This window comes from Stegodyphus dumicola, chromosome 7 (assembly GCF_044657685.1).
Source record: "Stegodyphus dumicola isolate Sdum_Otavi_A_Nest chromosome 7, ASM4465768v1".
Classification (NCBI taxonomy): Eukaryota; Metazoa; Arthropoda; class Arachnida; order Araneae; family Eresidae; genus Stegodyphus; species Stegodyphus dumicola.
This window is the reverse complement of record NC_140774.1, coordinates 135,236,932-135,255,715: the sequence shown is the minus strand read 5'-3', so window position 1 is coordinate 135,255,715 and position 18,784 is coordinate 135,236,932. Positions and strand designations below refer to the sequence as shown.

Genomic DNA, 18,784 nt, shown 5'->3' with positions numbered 1-18,784 from the left:
CAAATTCCGAAAATTTTGTCTTTCCTAATTCTGCCGTCAGGTGCGGCCATATTTTGCCACTGCTTCTGAGTTTATGTGAATAACATATCAGTTATTCTTAATTAAAGTAGCACTAAATGTAATCTTTTGGCCTATGAGTTTCATTAACAAAATCTATTTTTGAGCATACAAAATTAAATTTTTCCTCCTCAACATTTCTTAGCACATTGAACTTTAATTTATAATCACCGCCAAGCATAATGTTAGCGTAAAAAGTTGCCATACTCTTGTTATTCAATTACTAATATTAAAAAAAAATTTTTTTTTAATGTTTAGACATCACTGCATGAGTCATTACTGAAGCTGTCATGTATTGATAAACATGTGGAGATGAAAGCAAAATATAATAAATAATGACAGGTCGTTGTCAGGGGTATAAAGTACTAGTAGGTGAATGTTTCGGTTTGAGATGTATGCCAAGGAGATACTTGACTACAGAGCCAAATTATTAATTTCACAAATTTATGCTTAAATGATTGTTTCTTCATAACGAGGTATTTTATTTAGTGCCTAAGTGTAATCAAGAATTGGAATTTTCTAGTGAAAAACCTCCATATGTTGTAGAAGGAAAAATCAAATGCACATGTGTAAAACATAAAAAAATGGCTTATGGCTTTGAGGTATGGATTTTAGATCATTCCAGATATTGGATGTCCGGATCTGGGACTTAGTGTACAAACCATTCATAAAATATTTCATGAAAATATTCTTCATTCATCTAAGGGAAGATAGTCTATGAGTGTCTTGCTATAATAAATTTTATATAACTCTCATAAAAACATTATTAATTAAGTTATCTAGTCTATATGCATTATTTATTTGCAGAATCTGCCATAAGAGCAGTTGATCTCAGTATTATATGATAGTACTGTAAGTTACTGTGCTTTCATTTTTATTAAAAAACAATGAGTGAATTAGATCAAAAATAGAAATGAAGATTCATTGAAATAGATATTTCAGTTGTTTCTTTTGATTTTGACTTAATAAATTGCTTCAAATTTTTTGGTTTGTGATAGCTTCTGTAGGAACTAATAACACATTTTAAATATCTACTGCTTTCTAGAGATGAGCAAAATTGTTCTTTTATGAGTCAGATCAGAAATGTTCACTTGTTGAACTGAATTGATTCTTTTTTATGACTCAGTGTCCAACAAAAGCTCTGAATGCTTGCTGTAAAGAGGCTGTTGCTTCATTTTGTCGAATCACACTGCTCATTCACTCATTAAAATGAATTGGTTCTTTGAATTAGTTTGTAGGTGAAAGATCCATCTCTATTGTTTTCAGGTGAAAAAAATCAAAATTTTTGCTACTAATGTATCTGAAGTTCAATTCTTAGGGGTTGAGCAGGTTAACTGTACTGGTTTTTGTGTTTATGTTTCATGTTTTTATATGTATAAAAAATTAATTATTCTGTAGATTTACATTAAAATATAATGCCGATATTAAATAAGCTGGTGTGAAATGCATTGTTTATATATTTTAATTTTTTAACAATTTTAAATCAAAAGTAAATAACGATCTAGAATTTTGAAAAGAAATATTTTGACAAGTTTCTTCTATTAAATTACTGTATAAATGCCAGTTCAAAATCATTAGGATGCACACATAATATCAAAAAAAATCAAGTATAAAGAAATATCAGTGGTAATTCAGAAACCATTCACTGAAGTTTTCGTTCAAGTCTTTTTTTTTCTTGGGAGGGATGAGTAGTAAACTAGATTTTATCTTAGAGAAAGTGTTTGTTTATTCTACTACAGAAAATGTAAAAATGACCTCTAATAGTTCGAAAGGTAAATTTGAAAACATTTTTGATTATATTATGTGTAATTTATATTGCAGACTTTTTCACAGGCAGACATTTTATTAATAATTGTGAATTGTTTTTCTAAATAATATATTGTACTAAATTGTGACTGAATTTCTTACTGAATGGATTTGTAGATAAAAACAAATGTTCTGAATTTAGTTCTTATTTATTGCTTTTTCAAAGCCCCCCCCCCCCAAATAAAAAACTTCAAAGTCAAATAAAAATTTTTTTGCAGATGCTGTTAAACTGTGTAAATAAAATTAAGGAAGTGAAAAATATTGCACTTCAATCTGAGAAAGCAAATACAGCTTCTAACCATGAGGAACCTGAAATCCAATTAGGTTCGTTAATATTTTTCTTAGTTAAAATTATATTCCCATATTTCTTTTGGTTTCAAATAATCTTTGTTAAATGTATTTTCAGCACCATCTTATTTAACAGCATTTGATGTATGTAATTTTCTTGTTGCAGTTTTAAAGGCTGCTGATAAAGATATGGAGCTTAGCACTATTGTTTCATTCATATCTGTTCTGCTTGTGTTTTTTATGGATGCTAAACAGGTTTGAATATATTTTATATATATAATAATGATATGGTAAATATTTAAGGTACCGGAAGAAACGCCGCGGCGTTTACGTGTTTAAAACTTAAATTTTCAGCGGGTGCGGCGTTTAGGTGCACTAAAAGTAAAATATTTCCTATAATGGTCATTTTACGTAGTTTGGATGGCCTTGTCATTGTGCATAGACTTATGCTGTTCCCACATAAAAGACCACTCAGTTGTTTTTTGCGAACGTTATTTTGTTTACATTCTTTCCCTTGAACGGACCTACATGTTTTATTCACCCTAAACAAGATCTCAGAACAATAACATTCTTCCCCCTTTCAAATCAACATTCTCATTAGTTCGAATAGTCTCTCTCCTCAGCCATTCGATGAATCTTCCAGGACCCATCCTCTCCCCACCCCTGCCTTTTCTGCAATTTTTTTCAAAGGCGGACACGACTCCACCTGCCTCGCAATAACGAACTCTGACGTATTTCCCCTTCAGCATGAATGGATTTTTCTTGGCATTCTGCCAGATACAGATCCCATCAGTTTGGGTACAAGTACTTGTTGGATAGTTTTTAAGACTAGCGTCTACATCTCAAAACGGCAGCCTATGAGAGAGACGATTCTATTATTTTCATCGGGGAGTAGGGGAGTTAGAATGGTTTTCTGAGGAATGCAACGGCAGTGGACTATATGTTCGCTTACATTTGGAAGATAAAAAAATTGCTAAGGTGGATTGCCTTAGTTTCTACGGTTACTTACAGGAAAATATTAGGCAGTTTTTCGGTTTATATTAAATAGATAAACGCGGATTATAAAGGCAAATCAATTTACCTTTATAATCCGCATTTATCTATTTAAACTTCAGAAGATTTAAGATGAAGAGAATATATTTAACACAACAGAACGCAAGCTTAAGACTTGTAAATCTTTTAAAAAACAATACATCGATAATTAAAAATATTATTTATAGTTCATTATTAAAAACTTTACTGGTATGTCATATATCAGGACTTAGGTTGAGTTTTTGCATCTATACGGCCCACGACGATGTCACACGCAATTTAATCTATTGCGGCGTTTCTGTGTAATTTTAATTTTTTTCCCGCCATTTTTATCGAGTGCGGCGTTTACGCTGATGCAGCCTTTCTTCCGGAAATTACGGTACTTGTAATTTAGCTTTTGTATTTTTGTACTTTTATGTAATTTTTATTTATTTACTAATTTAAAGCATTTTATGTCATATTTTATGTTTTATTGCATATTTTTGTGTAACCAAATCTCTAGTCACTTACTAAGTTTTTGTTTCCTGCATTATGCCATAGATCTTTTAATTCTGAATTGATTGATGCTGGAATTGTAAAAACAGTTTAAATAGAACTAGGGTATGAGTAGACACATTCCTACCAACTCTTAGCAACAGAAATTGATGTCAGCTTTACGACATTCTGAAAGTTTCTGTAAAACTGTTTTGAATTCTAGGATGGATTTTTCTTGAAATTTTCAGAAGTGTTTATCCTTTTTCCTTTAGTAATATTACTAATAGGAGCTGAGTGGCTGGATTATTTTTCTGTTAAAAACATATCACTTTTGTTTGTTTGGACAAATTTAATTTCCTCAATGGTTTGGCTATTTCCAGTTTGGTTTGGCTTCTTTCCAGCAGTTGTCTTTATAAGCATAGCTTATGCACCCACATTTTTCATTCAGTTGTTGTTATCTTTTTACTGCAATGGATTTTGTGATTTGCCACAACAGAGGAAAATGTAAACGGAACTATTATATATCTTCTGATTGCTGGAAGGGCTATATATCATTTGATATGAATATTTCACAGTAAATCATTGTTATCATTTTGGTGATCTAAACTCTTAGTGTCATGTCCAGTCTGTTGAGAGTTTTTGGGTAGTGCAAAATGGGGCAATAAATGCCAAAAAGGGGCTGTCTGCAACATTTAGACTTAGACTAATTGAATTCATGTGCCATAGTATGCATTCCTAAGCTTCTTTGCTAAGCTAAATGCTATTTTTAACTTAATATCTCTTGTTTAATCTTATATGATTTTTAGTGCAATTTTTATTTATTACTATTATTTAATTTTAATGATGCATATTTTATTTAGTTATTTAAGATGCAATAAAGTTACCATTTTTCTGTACTTGTTTTTATTTCATGGTTTCCCTTTTTCTAGAAGGGGGTTTTAGAGATGAAACCCAACAGAAATTTAGTAAAGTGGGTAAACAATTTAGACAAAAAAATATCTAATATCAAATCAAAACTGTGGGGAAAAGAAATGAGCCAATGTGGCATTGGAAAATGTAGTATAATTTTAATGGAAAATTACTGAATGACTGTGAGTTGGTCAGGTCAGCTAGTGTTCGAAGACATTTAATGTGATCATATTGTGGCGCTTAAATTCAATGATTACTGTTTTGAACTTTTGTTCTGTGAATAACTCTTGTCGTCTGCAATGTTTCTCTCATCTTAGGGGAATTTTTGTTTTTCACCTTGGAGTATACACAGCTATTTATATTGTTATATTGGTTGTTTTTTTATTTCAATGAAGTTTTAATTTCTTCTTGTTTGCCTGCAATCATTGAGGAGACATTTGTGTAACCACAACATGCAATAATATGTAGCAACAGTTTTATATGCACACTTTTAAACTCTTACACAATATTTTGCTTATTTAAAATTTTGTTCAAAATGGATATCAAATATTCTTAAAATTAAGTGTTTTATTTATAAGGGATCCATTATAATTCGTATATATATATATATATATTTATTTTTTTTATTTTTATGGGTGTTATAATAATAATGAACATTTTTATTTAGAGTTTTAAAGAATTTGTACAAGAAAGGATACCATCTGAAATGTTTCCTGAAATAATATCCGTCTCTAAGAGATTTCTTCAATTTGCGTCCCTTACAGTAAGTAAAATTAAGCAATTTTTATGCTTAATTTATTTTAATTTTTAATCAATTGTTTAATTTGCAACTGATCAGAATTTCTGTTAGGATTTGGATGCCAGAAATTTATATAGCTTACAAAATGGTACAGTAGGTATAACTTAATTTGATATTTTCTGTCTCTGGCTATTTTGATAACTTAACTGAATGATAACATTAAACTTTCAGAAACAGCAGTGGAATTTAATTTAATACAAATGTAATTGGAAACATGTAACTAGGTATTTTCACAGCATTTTAATTTAAAAATACAAAGCTTGTTTATGACCTGTTCATAGTGTCTTTAATGCAAAAGTTCATTATGAATTGCTCATAACATTTCTTTAAATTATTTGATGGTTATTGTAACCTTGATCTTAATACTTGGAGAGTATCCCTCACTAGAAGAGAACTTGCTAATGTAAAATTTAAACTTAGACAGAAAAGCAACCTCAATTTTGTATAGATGTTTTCAGGCAGGGAAAGCGAATCCACAGAAATTTTATTTTCTTAAGGAGAAGGGCCTGTGTCAGATCCCCTCAAAATTGGCTGAGTTATTGAAAATTTATACAATACAAGGTGTGACACACACACACACACACACACACACACACACAAAAAAAAAAATTGAGACTGGGCCAATGGTTATACGTAAAGAATCAGTTCTCCGTTACATTATCACCTTCAAAGTAGTCCCCTTCAGCATTCACACACTTCTGCATTCGGTGCTGCCATTGCTGGTAACAGTTCTGGAACGAGGTTTTTGGAAGGCCCTTTAGTAGATTCACCGTTTTTTCCTGAACTTCTTCAACTGAGGTAAAATGGCTTCTTTTTAAGCAAGATTTAACTTTAGGAAATAAAAAAAAAAGTCTCATGGAACCAAAAAAATTATAAGGAGGATGCCCCATCACAGTAATGTTTTTGCTGGTCAGAAACACTGCTTGATAGATAGGGCCATGTGAGTGAGTGCCCTGTCCTGGTGCAACAGCCATCCATCATGCCACAAGTGTGGCCTTTTTTCTATAATTTTTTTCACGAAGTCAGTACTTCAGTGTAGTAGTGTTGATTAACAGTTTGACCACTGGGAACCCACTCAATCATTACAATTTCATTAATGTCGAAGAAGACAATTAACATTGCTTTGAATTTTAATTTGACATGCATGCTTTGTCCCTTCCCCCTGAAAACCATCTGAAATTTTTCCATGGCTGATTTCTAAAGTTTCACAAGAAATTTGATTTTGATTAGCTGTTCAGTTTTTACATTAGAAATTTTTTTCCAGCAGAATGCAGTTGCACGTGTTCACTCAATGTCACAGTACTCCTAACTGGTGTGTAAGTCGAAACTGGCCACATGGATAGAGGAGGTGTGTAGGATGACATCACCAAAACAATTGTTGCCAACTCCACTCTTTTTTCGAGCTACACACTTAGTCTCGTTTTTTTGTGTCACACCTTGTAAACTAACGTTGTTTTTTGCCTAGTTTTAATTGATTGACTGAAATCAAAACCAAGATGTTTAGAAGCATGTCTCTGTTAACTGGCAATTTTTATAATAAATTTTGAACTTATTTTGCAACTTTACTTCAGTTTAAAAAATTTATTCTATAATATTTTGATCATATTAACTGAACTGTTGATAACAGTAAGTGATATATATTTTCCATGTTTTAGTATACCAATGGCTGGGAATTCGGCAATTGAATAAAAATATCTGAATGCTAACATTAATTGCAATCATATTAAGCATTTACTGTAATGAAATACAGTAGACGCTTAGTACGATTGCAATTGATGTTAGCATCTACTGTAATGAAACAATTATTAGCGTCTGCTGTAATGAAACAAATGTGATTCTCCATTTGGATCAAATCAAAAGCAATAAAATTCTTTCAATGTCTTTCACCTCAAAAGCAGTTAAAAAACAGCCTTCAGTCTGCACATTTCTCTAAATGTTGTTGGACCAATTAAAACTTGAATGAATCTCAAAAGATCTAAACTTCAGTAAGTAAATTACAGTTTGCAGGAAATAAGTTTCACAAAATATATAAACCTGAACAAATTTATGCATTTTAGTCTAATAAACTTGTTTAATTAAAAAAAAACTTGTGAACTTTCATTAAGGTTGTAATCAAGATGTAAAATTTTCACTCTAATGTGCAAAAATTTGCTTTGGCATTCAATGATCTAAATATAATTTTTATTGTATTAAAATGGCAAATGATCATTCAAAATAAATTTTACAGAATCTTTGGTTGTCATGCACCATCTGATAGAAACCAACCTTATTTATAAGTGACAGGAATGAAAAGAAAATAATATTCAGGCCTATTTCAGTAGCTAAGAACTATTTTACCGCACCAGTATGACAACTAAAATTTCATTCTGTACATTTTAGTTGTCATACTGGCATTTGAAGCATTGTTAAAGCTACTGTCAGTTTGAAGTAATATTAAAAAACCTGGAAATACAGCAGGCTTTTACAATGCTTCAAACTCTTTCTTTCTTTTTCTTTTTTTTTCTCTTCCCCGTCAGTCAGTTAAGGTTGTGGTGTGACCATCTAACATGATTTTGGCCAATGGATTGTCTTTCCTGGATGCTGAGATATTTTCTCTGTTTGTTGAAACTATTTCCATAATTATGTTTGGGCATACTAAACACTTAGGATACACTTCTGATTTTGTCCGTATTCTGCTTTTTTATCATGTGCCATTTTTATGAACATTCCAGTGTTTTCATTTATCATACCCAAACAAACAGCAATTAAAGTACCATTTCTAAATAAAAACTTAATTACAGTAATGTTTGTTTGACAAATTTATAATAGTGTGTGTTAATCTCTCCTTCTTCTGTTAATGTACTCAATAATGCAGTCGTAACTGTATATATATATATATTTTTTTTTTGCACCACACATTCATGCCTGGATATTTTTTGTCAGAGGCAAACGTCATCCATATATGCATTCAGGTTAATTACAGTGAACTCTGTCATAAAGATTGCTGTATGAAAGGATCCTTTCTAAAAGTAACCAATATTTCTAATTTTGTTTAAAACGGTATCTAGGTAGACAAACTGAAATAATAAGTTGTTATATTTAGTTCAAATTATGTTTACAAATGATTTTGCAGTTAAGAATGCATTTACAGAGGAAAAATACATTTTGCATACGTATATCAATAAAATATTTGTCCTTGATTTTAAGATTTGGAATTTGGTACGAATTAATTTAGTGGTATAGATGTGTAATAAAGCAGAAAGATCTTCGAAGTCATTTTTAAATATACCCTAACAGAAATCTAATACCATATACTAAGAGAATAAAGAACAAAAATTTACATGCTTTCAGCAAGTATGTATTCCATGTAATAATAATAATAATAATAATAATAATAATAATAATGACAGTAAGTTTTCATAACCTTCCCCAGACTTCAAGTTCTTTGACAATGCATCTTTGAAAAGATTCATAAGTAAAAATTTAATGAATTGAATGAAATTTAATGAATAAGAATACATATTAAAATATGCTTCTGTGATTAATTAATATCTCTCATAGAGAAAATTTCACTCATTAGGTTAAATGTGCAGCATGGAAAAAATGCAAAAAATTAATAAAGCTATGCAAGACTTTTCTTAAATGGTGATTGGTAGAAGTTTGTAATTTTTATAAGTACCAGCTGAGTAGAACTGTGCTAAGTCATGTTAAACATATAACTTTGATATTTTGACTTTAAAAGAAAAATCCTTATATTTTAAAATTTATTTATTAAGGTATTGCAGTGGTACATTGTCATCCATCATTATTCTGTTTCATAAAATTGGGGAGGAATTGGGCAAAATCGTACTGTCACCCATATGGGTGTCCAAGGCTCCTGCCAATGACAGGTGTAATTTTGTACTCTTTGCCACGATGAATTTCATGGGCTTGTCCTGATGAGGTCAGATGACAGATCAGTCACAACAACAACTATCTGTTTTGTTTTGTTTTCGTGTGATCATCATGTTGATGTTGAACATATACCAAATGAATTTTTCCAGTAAAAAATAAAGGGAAAATAATTAATCTGTTCGCATAAAATATGACACCACAGTTCTTTTTATGTCTATTAAATTGTGCACATTTTTTGCTGCACATCTTTTAAACTCATTTCTTCAAATTATTCTGACTTAACCAATTCCCTAAGATAAGTTGAAAATTACATAAAAAATTCCAAATTTTGAAATTAAATATCACTGTCAATTTTTAACTTACAGTAGTCAAACTTAATGAGTATAAACTTTCCTATATATAAGTATAAAAACTGGAAGACTGCATTAAAAGTTAGATTTTGTTATTTTCAATTTTTTTTTTTTTTTTTTTTTTTAACTTAAAGTTACCAAGGCATGAATATTTTCACCATTTAAAACACTTTTGTAACTGGAAGTAAATGTTTTCAATGATCACAAAAATAAAGGCTGGGTAAAGACTTTTAAGGTGAGTAAGGAGCTGAATATATATGTATATATCAGAAGTTCCCAACCTTTTCTAAACCACTGCCCACTTCGCAAAAAGAAAAAAAATTCCAATTCCCGCTTTTCCGTAATAGTTAATTTAATTAGATATTAAAATATTGTTGCACATTATCTATATCTATTGTGTCTGTCTATCTGTGTATTAAGAGTCACAAAGTAAGAATTAAAATGACCATCAAATGTAATAAAAATTGTTTATTAAAGTAAACACAAAATCAGTTAGAAATTAAAAAAAAAAAAAATTATGATATGATGGAGGCTGGTAGAGTTTTAAGAATTTGTTTATGTTGTGTTTCAATTTTATCAACATCAGTTGCAAATTGCCGCATTCACTGATGTGCAATGTGTTCCTTTTCTTAGACAGTAAATTAGCTACTGCACTGAACCTATGCTTAGCCAAATATGAAGAAGGTAAAGCAGTTAAAAATATCTGTACTCCTCCATACAATTCAGAATAGGAAGCTGGTACTGATTTTGAAGCCAAAACTTTTGGTATCTATTTCTGAATTTTACTTTTAGTTCATTTATTGTGAATTCTGCGAGTTTCTGTTCTAAATTAATAGTAGTTCTGTGTCTGCATTTGCAAAAGGGTCTAAAATCTAAACTCGGTATATGTTTAAACTATCTTGGAATAGCTCTGTAAAATCAGCATGAAGAATGTTCAAGTGTTGACAGTAAGTTAGTAGATCTTCCTGTTTTACAGAGATTGCTGATAATATAGGAAAGTAACTGTATTCATCTCTACCTAGATTTCATTGGAACAGAAGAAATTTCAACTCATTATCTTGCAATTGTAAATTGATTTTATTAAATATTTTAAACAGGTTTGTTAATGCTCTGATTGCTCAATTTGTGGACCAAAATTGCTTTTAATTGTGTAATTTTTTCTCCCATATTTAAAATCTATATATATTGGAGAATTGAAACATGCATTTTTCCTTTCTAGAAAATATTTTTCTATATAGATTTTTATCATGAGAAACTAAAGTTGCCAGAGAAACCAATTTCAGATGTTATCATAGAGAAATTTTTTTTTAAATAAATTTCAGTCGAGTTACAGTTAATTTCTATTTGTTGCATAATATAAAAAGGTAAAATGTATAAAATTTAAGAAAATATAAAGCGCTGAGGGAAAAATAACCTTAATGCAGTTTAGTATGATAGAGTTCAAAACAGGGTTCAAGGCAAAGTCCAACTTCACAGTCTTTGCACCAGATTCAATAAATCTAATTATTAATATAATCAATAAATCTAATTAATAATTTAATTAAATAATCAAGATAATCCCTGAATGTTTTCTAGCAGCCATTTCTGTAAGGAAAAAGCGGCAAAATGTGGAGTTTGAGCGGTAATACTGTGCCTTCAAACACTGCAATTTAGGGAACAATTAATGATATCTATTAGTCAAAGCATAAACTAAACATCTAATACTGTATATAATTTACTTCAGTGGTTAAACGAGCGAAAAAACGGGATGCGCTCCTCAATAGAGAAAGAAAAACACGTGCCCGCGGAAATTGCAGGATGAGCAGATTTTGCTACGTTTGGGTTGCCCGTGGAAATCGCAGGATGAGCAGCCAAAGAGCAAGTGATGCCATTTTTGGATGTAATCAGACTTTCATGCAGTTTTTCATCTGTGTTTACATGAAAGTCCAGTGTTGAATTAAACAGATTGAAAAAACAAGCCAATGACCTGAGTGCAGCAGCAAGCACTTATAATCTTCATCATTTTCTCTACACAGTTGACTAAATATACAATACAATGAATTGCTTCACATCTTATTTACTGCTGTAATAATATAATGAAGCAATGTGTGCAGGTTTTCTTTCGGATTTTTTGCAATGAAATGCTCATGATGGTCAATATAATGTATAGTAAATATTTGGTACTGTGGGTTTCAAATGTGTTATGAAACACTTATGGTGCCCCGTCACTGCTGGAAAACCATTAGTATCAGCTGACAAAATATTACGAATATGAGTTTATTTATTTTGAAAAAACTTGTTTATGATATTAAATATTGGTTCTTCTTTTGTATAGGTATCCAAATTTTTGCCAGATGACAAAAATGCTTGGCAATTGGCTTGCTCTTGGCAATTTATTTCTTCATTTATGAATTGAATGTATGATAAGAATAGTGCTCTATTATTTGTTAAAGTTGATTCAATGAGCTGAATGGAAAATTTGCAAATAATTGTGTAATGCTATTTCAGTGTCTTTAGCCCTATCATATATTCTTCTATGTACCGAATTATTACTTGGGGGAATTTTTCTGATGATATTTGATGGTGTCTAATGAAGAACAGTTTTTATTACCTCTTTAACTGCAGGCAAGATTAATTCCTTGCCATTTTTGTGTGCGTTTTTTTCTCGCTCTTGGGATTGATAGTGAAATATTACATATGAGGATCATAGTCCATCATCTTCTTTAAAAGATGATGCCAAAATTTTTTTTTGTATTTGACATAAAAGTAGTGTTTTAAATATTTCTTTTCCAGGCCTTAAAAACAGAATAAATCTTTTCCTTTATATCAGCATGCATTTTATTCAAATGCTCTTGTAGCCTAGAAAGCTTCATGGTTTCATTTAAAAACATTTTGGCAAACTTAACATATAGATAATGATTGATTTTTAGGAGCATACGTAAATTCCTATTTTAAATATTGAAAACTGTACTGCTGGTATTTCTTCTCGTATTCAAGTATTTTGAAATACAAAACTTGCCATGGTTTAAATGAATTAACATTTCAATAGATTTATTGATAGTTATAAAAATAATGATTATAACGACTTCTGTTACTTTCACTCATGAATATAGATTATTGCTGAAGCACTAAAAAATAATGAGACTACAGATATCGATACAGAATTCCTGTTCAAAGCGCAGTTTTACTATCTCTCGTAAGATACTGCTGCAATGCGCACATGACATGAATTATTCTTGTATGAAGTTTCCACAGGAGCGGATGCAGTCATGGAACAAGGAAGTCAATAAATGTTTTTTTGTGTGAACTGTCTTTGTTCTTTGGTTTGTGGGGAATTGTCATGGATATACCATTAAACTGCTGTTAAGGTAATGTATTCTAGATGTAAACAAAAGTGCCATACCTCCTTAGACTCAAAGCTTGGCAGTATTGCATCAGTCGTGGTAGAAGGAAGGCACATTTTTCTATTACTTCCTCTGTGGATGCAGTGGAGGGGAGAAATTACAAGGGATAGCTGTTTTTCATTTTTGTCGAGGCTCTGTTGAGTTCTTATCCATTGAATTGTGTGCTATCTTAAAGGGGCAGATGTTATTTGTTAGGCATGATGATCTGAGGTGGTCACATGTTCTACTGGGCCAATCTGGATATTTGCAAAAGCTAGCTCACTGGCAGAGTTTGATCTGGGATGTTCTGGAATTCTTTCTGGCTGGCTGAACGGCATAGGTAAGACATTTCTAGAGCTACCCCTGCCTTTTTATAGATATGATTTCATGCACATGTCAACTTGCATGCCTTTGCTTGTTTGTGATGGTGGTGTTCTTGCTCTGTAAAGAAGTCATTACAAGCTCCCATATTTTTGATGAAATATGTTTCATTGTTTCTTTGCATACCAGTCTGCAAAGATTTGTCACTGACAATACTAAATGGAATTAGTTATACGTATATTTAATGCTAATTAAAAATTTTTAAGGCTTATTTTTGTTATAACAATAATGCAAAACATTTTACTTAGATAAAATTTTATTCATGAAAAAAATAGGTATTTTTAAGTATCTTATATTAATTTCCTAAATAGGTAGGTTTCATCACTCTTGATCATCTTATCGTCTTCCATTTGCTTTTGGATCGCTACAGACACCATGGGAGGTTCCAGCACCCATGGGGGGGTACTGCCTTCCATTTGGGATCTACAAACATACTTCTGGTATTGCTGATTGCAATTAAAAAAAAGAGTTGCACAACTAGATACGCCACATACAAAATTTAAACATTCTGCGACTAATTTTTTAGCATTGTGACATACTTATGTATATACAGACATCTAAAAAAATCTATTTTTAATCCATTTTACAATCTGTTTTGAAATAAAGAATCCTTTATTCTGTCCATATGTACAGAAGTCACGCATAAAAGTAGTCAAAATGGATATGGGGATGGTCAAAATGGGTATTTCTATTCATATCTGATAACTGAAATTGTTCACAATAAAAATACTTCCTTTACTTCGTACAAGGAAGTAAAAATTCTATTGTTATTATTATAACACTGTTTAATACAAATACTGTTAAAAATACAAATACTGTGAGTGAAACACATGCATAAGTATTTTTTTGCTATCTAGAATCGAAAGCAATTTTCCAACATGTTCTAATGTATCTGGTAATTGATTTCACCATCTTCTCAATGCTACTTTATCTAATAGTGTCTTTATTTTCACAATAAAAGATACCATCATTCTGGGCATATGGTATGTAATAGCTAAGAACAAGATATGCATGTCATCATACTTTTAAGCAATCTCTTTTTTTCTACATCCATGGTAATTCTAACAATTTTCCTTGTTGCTGGAATCTCCTCATTAACTTTCTTAAAATTCTTTGTTAATGAATTCAGAAAAACATTGTGCCCACCCCCCAAAATTTATAATAATCATATAAAAACTGAGTTTTAACACGGATGGTTTATTGATTTACTAGCAATGGGCATATTGACAATCATGGACAGTTGTAGTGTTTTCTTGAAAAAGGTTTGTACAGTCATGATTCATCAATTTCAAATTGTATTCCAAACAAATATTGTATAACAAATAAAAACTTTGGCATCCAAACAGGACATATACCTACTTGGGCATATTTCAAAGTGGATGTAGACTAAAGTACCACTGTATTTCTTTCAGTCAAGTTTCATTTCATATCATTTTACTTGATTTGAGCTTAATGCACATGATTTTTAATAATTTGTAAACAGATTTAAAATGGAAATTTATATTCTTATTCTAATCTTTTTACTTTTTAGGGTGGTATGCCTGTTACTGGAATTATGATTTTGACACATTCCATAAAAAGGCTCGAGATTTTAAATTCATCTTCCTAAACTTTTAATGATAAGAATTATTCACTGAAGAAAATATTGTATTTTGAAGCATCCTATACGGATATTTTTTGTGCAGTATCCTGTATGTATGGAAAACTTTTACTTTGTACCAAGCAGAAAATTTTATACAAAAAGACTGAGGTATTTTAAACTTTTTTTCTTTTTTCAAAACACTCATTAAAAGATTTTTTTTTTTTTAATTTGAAATTTGCAATGCTGCTTTGAGTGAAAACTGCAATTTCTGCTATAGTATTGCATAATCAAAATAATTTAATTCATGTTTTAAAATTTAAGAGAAGATAAACATCATATGTATATGTCATTTTTTGAATTTCTGTTTAAATGTTTTAACTTTTTACTAATAAAATAATATTTTAAAGAATTGATGTTGCTTTTAATTCATTTTTGGTTCACTGTAAATAATGGAAATAGCCAAACTTGAGACAATTTTCAGATATAACTATTGTTTAGATCAACGATTCCCAAACTTTTTGACTTACAAAGTCCTTTTTAAAAAAAATTTCTGTGATGGAGCCACTTAGACCTACTCTATGTTTTACAAGTTAATATTTTCTTTGAAGTAGTGTTAGGTAGAGGAAGGTGGGATTGATAGTAATGGAATGCAAGATCAGGAGATATCTAAACAGAGGCACAATACATTCACAATGAAATTATTTTGCAAACTTTGAAAGTTACCATAATATCTCAGTTTATTCTCAACTACCACTGAAATATGATCTCAGTCACATTTTCATTTCAAATAATTTTTCTTTTCAGTATTTTGCAAAACCCATCCTTGTTTCTATAAAGTATATAATTTTAAATAAGCAGTAAAAATAATAAATAATTTAGTCCATACCTGTATATGTTTTAGGACTTTAAGTAAAAGGATTTATCGAAAAAATTGCAAAAGGTTTCTCAGTTTGCATTTGCAGTTTAAAGAATACAAACTGTCTAAACAGACATTTAATCATTTCAAATCTTTAAAATTTTATTACTGAATTTCAATACACACACACACACACACATATATATATATAAAATCAAACCTAGTGCTATTTATTCAACTGGTAAATATAAACATAAATTACAAACCTTTTTTTAAAACATTATGTGGCCAGAAAAATTGGAAAAAATCATAAAACGCAAGCAGAATTTTTCTTTATCTGTTTTTGTTTTGTAAAACACGTTCAAAACAATTTTAATACTGATAATATTGTTGCGTGCATACGGCTTTGTAATAGACTGATAATATTTCATAAATGATTGTTATTGCACTCAAATCCGATGATAGCTCAATTAAATTTATTTTATCAACAGAAACACTTCAAAAGTTCTGGAATTTTCCACAGAAATACTCGTACAAGTGTTTAGAATATCACTAAGTATAATCAGTAGTTATGCTTCAATCTAATAAGAACGTTAAACACAACGGAATGCAAAATGCATCTTAAGAGAAAGTTAACTCGGAAATATCTCCAGTCTCATGCAGAACTAACAACTGGCAACAATATCAACTTATGTATTATAAATAATGTGATAAAAATAGTGTGGTATAATGAGATTGAAATCAATGTTTTGAATTGATGTCCAAGAAGAACCAATATTTCCCATTCTGCTTCAATGCATATCTTTCAAAAAAGTAAAAAAAAATCATCCAATTAATTTCCTTTATCATTTTTTTTTTTAATGCGAAAAGTTTGTTTTATAAGCTGTGAAAATGTCGGAAGTTTGTAGCCAATATATTTTTAGATATGAAATTTTAAAATTAATGGGCATCAAAAAGTCTAAAAATATGAAGGATTTTCAAAAATTCTCCAAAATATTTTTTAAAAATTTACGCTAAAAATGTTATTAATTTTTTTTTCCTCCACAGTGTGTTATGGTGCAAACTATAAATATTCTGAGATTCTCAGTGTATTTGTTAATATTTGCAAAAAAACGTTTTAACTTTAAATTTGAAAAAAAGTCTAATCCTCTAAAAATCAAAAGCGTGACACCACATGCACAAGCAGTGTATGTACAAAGTTTGAGTTCTATATCTTATCGGGAAGCAGTTTAAAAATCCATGACCATCTTTTAACCATCGCGACAAGCACCGAGAGTGAACTAAATAACAGCTTATAAAATAATACTTAAAAAGCATATATTTTTCAGGAACCATTACGAAAGTTCAGGTATCAGTTGCGAAAGTACAGATTACAAAATTAACAACAATAAACAATGTTAAAAATGTGTAAACAGTATTAGAAATCTGCCAATTCGGAGACGTGATTGTTCACAGAAGCTTAGGTGTAAAGGGAAGGAAGATGGTGGCCTTCTGAATGGGTCCTAAACACAAAACTCTTTCATGTCTCCTTTTTCTCCTCCCGCTAACGGCAGTTGTGCGAAGGAGCGTTGCATGTGAACGGGGCTTTATGGCGCTATTTTCAGATAGAGAGAATTCCTTAAATTAAATAAAAAATAAAAGAGGTTATAGCCGATTAAAATTAGAAATTTGCTTTTATAATTTTTATTATACACATTCTCCCCCCTTCAAAAAGAAAAAGGAAGGTGATAGAGAGGCTTTTTTGAGAAAAAAATGCATTTGAGCAACAAAATATGAGAAGTATAATTTGGAAAATAAAAAACATAATATTAAATTTTGAACAATTAAAAAATTATAAGTCATAAAATTTTGAATTTAATAATAATTTTAAGCACTATATTCTTTTTAAATAATTGCACATTTAACTCTTATTAAGATTTGAGTCCAATCTGTAAAAAGTTCTTGTTTCTGGAACATTCACACCACAATTTTGATACCTCGGGGAAGGATTTCCAAAAATTTTTGCACACAGTATCACAATTATAAAATTTTTATGCTCCTATTAATTATTACAAATAATCATAAATCTTAAAATTTTACATCATACTAATTTTCATATTTATAAGTAATATTTTATCATTTGTAATAGCATTATTGAAATTATGGTTTCTACTTTTATTATTATATTTTACACAAACTGAAAGATGCCACAGCTTTCTCCTAGTATACACTATTTGGGCATATCCACTTTAACGAACTCATGTATTAAATTTTCATGAGTGGTTGTGAACTGCATTACAACATTCCATTATATTGAAAAAAAAATTACACTTCATTATGAAAAAATAAAAAAATAAATTGGGAGCCTTCAAAGTTTATATTTTCTTGTGTGGAGGAGGGTAAAAGAAACAAAAACCAGAGCTAAAACAGGCTCTTTCTGAGCCAGTACTCCCTCAACATACTTCATATTTAACCCTTAGCGCTCCGTTGGCTCTGCTACAGGGCCTCTGGCATTTGTTCTGCAGCTCTGTAGGCTTCACTGCAGAGCCAAATGTTTTTAGCTGCATTGGCTCCACTATGAGATCATCCATCATTTGTTCCGCAGCTCCGTAGGCTCTGCTGCGGAGCCAAATGTTTTTAGCATGATTACGCTTAAGATATCATGGTATCATCGCTGTTGGCAATTGTTATCTGTAGTTTAAACATGCTCAATCTCTGTACTGTTATGATTAAACTATTTTTTAACCTTTTTTGTGCAACATGGAGAAAATGATTATTATGATGAGAATTTAGAGTTGAGTGGTTGTGAAGATATGCTTGATTTTCAAGTGTTAAAAGATATTGACAGTTATAAGACAATGTTGATTATAATTCTGACACTTCAAGTAGTGGTTCCGAAATCATACTACCAAAGAAACAACGAATGAGAATTATTGAAAGTGAAGATGAAGATTCGCAGGAAGACTTTGATGTGACATTTGCCTAAGTAAACCCAGGATGCACATGGGAGATTGTTTCCAAAGATATCACACCATG

The 18,784-nt window shown here is 30.5% G+C and overlaps 1 protein-coding gene across 2 annotated transcripts in view; it reads left to right on the top strand.

The window, feature by feature from the left end:
* The window catches only part of LOC118179338 (uncharacterized), a 90,823-nt gene extending 75,501 nt beyond the window's left edge, over positions 1-15,322 (top strand). For both annotated transcript variants that reach the window (XM_085820834.1, XM_085820835.1), the window contains 4 exons: positions 2,082-2,187; positions 2,318-2,406; positions 5,234-5,329; positions 14,863-15,322. In XM_085820834.1, coding sequence (XP_085676960.1) covers positions 2,082-2,187; positions 2,318-2,406; positions 5,234-5,329; positions 14,863-14,940 — 369 coding nt within the window. In that variant the 3' untranslated portion in view covers positions 14,941-15,322. The remainder of the gene's footprint in view (positions 1-2,081; positions 2,188-2,317; positions 2,407-5,233; positions 5,330-14,862) is intronic.
* The last annotated feature ends 3,462 nt before the right edge of the window (positions 15,323-18,784 follow it).